The sequence below is a fragment of the Corvus brachyrhynchos genome, unplaced genomic scaffold (assembly GCF_000691975.1).
Source record: "Corvus brachyrhynchos isolate BGI_N302 unplaced genomic scaffold, ASM69197v1 scaffold65, whole genome shotgun sequence".
Taxonomy (NCBI): Eukaryota; Metazoa; Chordata; class Aves; order Passeriformes; family Corvidae; genus Corvus; species Corvus brachyrhynchos.
The window spans coordinates 2,097,512-2,103,040 of record NW_008238365.1 but is presented as its reverse complement, the minus strand read 5'-3'; the positions used below and the strand labels follow the sequence as shown (position 1 = coordinate 2,103,040).

The 5,529-nt window shown below is 56.1% G+C and overlaps 1 protein-coding gene and 1 long non-coding RNA gene across 3 annotated transcripts in view; both read right to left on the bottom strand.

Moving 5' to 3' along the window:
- Positions 1 to 2,949, bottom strand: part of LOC108447136 (formin-like protein 14) — a 12,706-nt gene extending 9,757 nt beyond the window's left edge. For both annotated transcript variants that reach the window (XM_017736234.1, XM_017736235.1), the window contains exon 1: positions 1,489 to 2,949. In XM_017736234.1, coding sequence (XP_017591723.1) covers positions 1,489 to 2,917 — 1,429 coding nt within the window. In that variant the 5' untranslated portion in view covers positions 2,918 to 2,949. The remainder of the gene's footprint in view (positions 1 to 1,488) is intronic.
- Positions 2,950 to 2,960: 11 nt separating this feature from the next.
- The window catches only part of LOC108447137, a 17,502-nt gene continuing 14,933 nt past the window's right edge, over positions 2,961 to 5,529 (bottom strand). The window contains exon 3 of the long non-coding RNA XR_001862537.1: positions 2,961 to 4,855. This is a non-coding gene — a long non-coding RNA (uncharacterized LOC108447137). The remainder of the gene's footprint in view (positions 4,856 to 5,529) is intronic.

Here is a 5,529-nt window from a genome sequence, read left to right as displayed (position 1 = left end):
CTCCCACTGTCCCAGGCTGCTCCAGCCTGGCCTTGGGCACTTCCAGGGATCCAGGGGCACCCACAGCTCTTCTGGGAATTCCATCCCAGCCCCTCCCCGCCCTCCCAGGGAGGAATTCCTCCCCAATATCCCATCCATCCCTGCCCTCTGGCAGTGGGAAGCCATTCCCTGTCCCTCCATCCCTTATCCCAAATCCCTCTCCAGCTCTTCTGGAGCCCCTTTAGGCTCTGAGCTCTCCCTGGATCCTTCCCTTCTCCAGGCGAACATTCCCACCTCTCCCAGCCTGGCTCCAGAGCAGCTCCATCTCCCGGAGCATCTCCAGGCCTTTCTCTGGACTTGCTCCAGCAATTCCACATCCTCCTTATCCCAGGGAGGAGCCAGAAGGACCCTCAAATCCCAGGGTTGTGCCCATCCATCACCCCTGGAGGTGCCTCCTGCTCCTCCTGCCAGCTCCATTACCCGCATTCCGCTCCCGCGGATCCTGCAATCGGCGGCTGCCTGTGGATCCTGGAAAAATTAATCCTAATTGCTGCCAGCGAGGCACGGCGCACTTGTAACTGCGGGCCGTTAATTAGGGCGCTGTAATTGGATACAGCGCTCCCTGTAAATCCAATTACCTGGGATTGGAGCCGTGCCACGGCACCGGGAGTGGGATGCGGCCACGCCAGGGTCCTTCCCATTCCTAAAACTCTATCCCGGCTCTTTTCTGATGGGGAGAGCTGGGAAGGTCTCCAGGTCCTTATCGCAGCCCCAAATTCCTCCCAAAATCCTTCTCCCAATCCTCTTTTTCCTGCCACGATGGGAAGGGTCTCCAGCATCTTATCACAGCCCCAATTCCTTCTCCCCATCCCTTTTTTCCTGCCATGATGGGAAGAGCTGGGAAGGTCTCCAGGTCCTTAGTGCAGTCCCAAATTCCTCCCAAAATCCTTCTCCCGATCGCCCTTTTCCTGCCGAGCTGGGAATGGTCTCCAGCTCCTTATCACAGTCCCAAATTCCCCCCAAATCCTTCTCCTCACCCCCTTTTTCCTGCCGAGCTGGGAAGATCCCCAGGTCCTTATCCCAAATTCTCCCCCAAATCACCTCCCCATCTCTTTTCTCCTGCCAGGATGAGGAAAGCCAGGAAGGTCTCCAGCTCCTTATCACAGTCCCAAATTCCCCCAAAATCCTTCTCCCAATCCCTTCTCCCATCCCCGGGAGGCTGCCAGCGTTGTCCGGATCCATAAAGATTAAATTACATATATAAAAAACAACAAAAAAAAAAGGAAAATATTTAACTACACGGAACAATCATCCCCTTTTAATATCCACAGATAAAACCTGGAATTGTTTCCCCAGGAGAACGAGGTAATTCCAGCTCTGGTTTTATGGAGTTTTGGGCTATAAAGTCGCCGTTCCGGAGTCTTCTGGAAGCTGGAGCAAAGGCTGGGCTGGGAGGCGGTAATTTGGGATTATTTTAGTTAAAGGCAGGTGGAAATATGGAAAAATTACCTGTTAATTCCAGGTTTGTTTTCCCGGCAAAACTCCAGGGAGCAATCCTTCCAATCCTGAATCCGCCCGTATCCCATGTCCGTGTCCTTGTCCTTGCGCTTCCCCGCGTGTCCCTGGGGGATAAAACACCATCAAACAGCAGGAAAACGCCGCGCCAGCGCCTTTCCTGGGAATCATGGAGAGCCGGGAGCATGGGATGGGCTTGGGAAGAGCTCAACCCCATCCTGTTGGCATGCAGGGGTGGAAAAGAGGAAAAATTGGGGGGAAAAAGCGAAGGGAAAGGGAAGCTCAAGCCCTGTTCTACTTCGGTGAGGAGGCTCTGGATTCCAGGGTGAGGGAGCTCTGCATCCCAGGATAAGGAGGCTCTGCATCCCAGGATGAGGAGGCTCTGGATTCCAGGGTGAGGAGGCTCTGGATTCCAGGGTGAGGGAGCTCTGCATCCCAGGATAAGGAGGCTCTGCATCCCAGGATGAGGAGGCTCTGGATTCCAGGGTGAGGAGGCTCTGGATTCCAGGGTGAGGGAGCTCTGCATCCCAGGATAAGGAGGCTCTGCATCCCAGGATGAGGAGGCTCTGGATTCCAGGGTGAGGAGGCTCTGGATTCCAGGGTGAGGGAGCTCTGCATCCCAGGATAAGGAGGCTCTGCATCCCAGGATGAGGAGGCTCTGGATTCCAGGGTGAGGAGGCTCTGGATTCCAGGGTGAGGGAGCTCTGCATCCCAGGATAAGGAGGCTCTGCATCCCAGGATGAGGAGGCTCTGGATTCCAGGGTGAGGAGGCTCTGGATTCCAGGGTGAGGGAGCTCTGCATCCCAGGATAAGGAGGCTCTGCATCCCAGGATGAGGAGGCTCTGGATTCCAGGGTGAGGAGGCTCTGGATTCCAGGGTGAGGGAGCTCTGCATCCCAGGATAAGGAGGCTCTGCATCCCAGGATGAGGAGGCTCTGGATTCCAGGGTGAGGAGGCTCTGGATTCCAGGGTGAGGGAGCTCTGCATCCCAGGATAAGGAGGCTCTGCATCCCAGGATGAGGAGGCTCTGGATTCCAGGGTGAGGAGGCTCTGGATTCCAGGGTGAGGGAGCTCTGCATCCCAGGATAAGGAGGCTCTGCATCCCAGGATGAGGAGGCTCTGGATTCCAGGGTGAGGAGGCTCTGGATTCCAGGGTGAGGGAGCTCTGCATCCCAGGATAAGGAGGCTCTGCATCCCAGGATGAGGAGGCTCTGGATTCCAGGGTGAGGAGGCTCTGGATTCCAGGGTGAGGGAGCTCTGCATCCCAGGATAAGGAGGCTCTGCATCCCAGGATGAGGAGGCTCTGGATTCCAGGGTGAGGAGGCTCTGGATTCCAGGGTGAGGGAGCTCTGCATCCCAGGATAAGGAGGCTCTGCATCCCAGGATGAGGAGGCTCGGCATCCCAGGATAAGGAGGCTCTGCATCCCAGGATAAGGAGGCTTTGCATCCCAGGATAAGGAGGATTCCAGGGTGAGGGAGCTCTGCATCCCAGGATAAGGAGGCTCTGCATCCCAGGATGAGGAGGCTCTGGATTCCAGGGTGAGGAGGCTCTGGATTCCAGGGTGAGGGAGCTCTGCATCCCAGGATAAGGAGGCTCTGCATCCCAGGATGAGGAGGCTTGGCATCCCAGGATAAGGAGGCTCTGCATCCCAGGATAAGGTGGCTCTGCATCCCAGGGTGAGGAGGCTCTGCATCCCAGGGTGAGGAGGCTCTGGATCCCCGGATAAGGAGGCTCTGGATTCCAGAATGAGGCTCTGCATCCCAGGATGAGGAGGCTCTGCATCCCAGGGTGAGGAGGCTCTGGATCCCAGGATAAGGAGGCTCTGGATCCCAGAATGAGGCTCTGCATCCCAGGGTGAGGAGGCTCTGCATCCCAGGACGAGGAGGCTCTGGATCCCAGAATGAGGCTCTGCATCCCAGGATGAGGAGGCTCTGGATCCCAGGATAAGGAGACTCTGCATCCCAGGACAGGGACGTTCTGGGATGCAGGGTCAGGATGTTCTTGACCCCAGGACAAGGATGCCCTGCACTCCGGGGTCAGGGATGCCCCAGACCCAAAGACAAGGATGTTTTGGATCCCGGGACAAGGATGCTCTGCACTCCAGGATCAGGATGCTCTGGGATCCCAGGACAAGGATGCCCTGTGCCACAAGGCAGGGATATTTCACACCCCAGGACAGGGATATTTTACACCCCAGGACTGGGATATTTTACACCCCAGGACTGGGATGCTCTGCAGGAGCCCCGGGAGCTCTGGAGATGGGCAGGAGGGGTGAAGTTCCTGGGGCTCTCCCAGTCCCAGGCTGGAGAACCGGAGTGGGGCTCAGGGACCACGGCGAGGGGTCCAGGGCGAGCTGGGCTGGGGGGATCGGGAGAAAAGAGCTCAAACCCCATCAGCTGAGCCCCCTTGGGATGGGGATGAGGATTTCCCATCATTCCACGATTGGAAAAGGACACTGGGCCCCACTGATCCCCACGCCAGGGACAGGGGTCGGGGTCACGTCCCTGCTGTGGGGGACCAGAGCTCAGCACCCCCCAAATTCCCTCTGCTCCCAATCCCTCTCCAGCCCCTGCTGTGCCCATCCCCTGCACGCCTTCCCCGGCCTTATTAACATAATTAATTAAGCCAGGGGCCTGTGGATGATCTAATTACAAGCGAGCCTAGATTTGATTTCCCTTTTAATTAATCAGTGTTATTTACACGCAGCAGCCGCCCGGGCAATGCCCGCTCGGCAAAGGGCACATCCCGAGGGAAGCGGGTGGCAGGAGGTGGCACCTTGGTGGCACCTTGGTGACACCAGGACAAGGCAGGGCCACAAGGGGGGCGTGGGGAAGGGGGGGCACAGCCGCTTTGGGGTCACAGCTGGCCACTCGTCCTGCAGGGGGGACACGGAGGGACCATCACCAAGGGCCACCACCCCTCAGGGTCCCCAAAAGGGTCCCCAAAAGGAGCTGGGGGTGCCGTGGGGACCCCCCCAAGGGACGTCGGGGGCTGCCAGACCTCACTAGAGGGCAGCAAAATGCTGCCGGTTCCCAGGGCTGGTGGCACGGGACCACCTGTGGCCCCGCGCTGGTGGCCACGTCCCCCTTGGGGACCCTCAGGAGTTGGTGGCAGCTCTTCCCAGACCTCCTGGGACTGCGGATCCCGGCACAATTCCCGGCGGATGCTCGGGACAGGGGAGCTCAAGGGGAGGAGGAGCACCTTGGCTGGGTTGGGTGACACCGAAGGTGACGCTGTCCCAGGGCTGGGGACCCTGGGGGCTGATCCAGAGCTTCCCTCAGGATGAGAATTCCTCTGCCAAGGTCAGGGAGCCCTGGATCCATCCAAATTAGAAAGAAATCCGAAAGAAATCGAAAGAAATCTGAAAGAAATGAAAAAGAATTCGGAAAAAAAGCAGAAAGAAATCAGAAAGAAATCGAAAGAAATCAGAAAGAAAATAAAAAGAAATCGGAAAAGAAACTGGAAAGAAATCAGAAAGAAACTGGAAAGAAATCAGGAAGAAAACAAAAAGAAATCAGAAAGAAATCAAAATGAAATTAAAATTAACCAGAAAGAAATCAGAAAGAAATCAAAACGAAATTAAAATTAAGTAAAAAAGAAATCAGAAAAAAACGAGAAAGAAATCAGAAAGGAATCAGAAAGAAATCAGAAAGAAATCAGAAATAAATGAAAAAGAATTTGGAAAAAAAGCAGAAAGAAATCAGAAAGAGATCAGAAAGGAACTGGAAAGAAATCCGAAAGAGAACGGAAAGAACACAGGAGGAAAGGCTCCTTCTGGCCGGCGATGGGGCTGGAAAAGGCCAATTCCAGCGGGCAGGAAGCTCCCGTGGGACAGCTTCGGAGGCAAACACGGGCCTGACTTTGATCTGCCATCCTTTCCCATCTTTTTCCCAGCTCTATCCAACATTCCCGAGCTTCCCCGCAGGTGCCAGCAGGGCTGGGTCCCCTCTGCCCGCCGGGAGCACCTAAGGGCACTCAAACCCCACATCCAGAGGGACGATGCTCTGAGGAAGCAGCGAAATTCCATGGAATGCT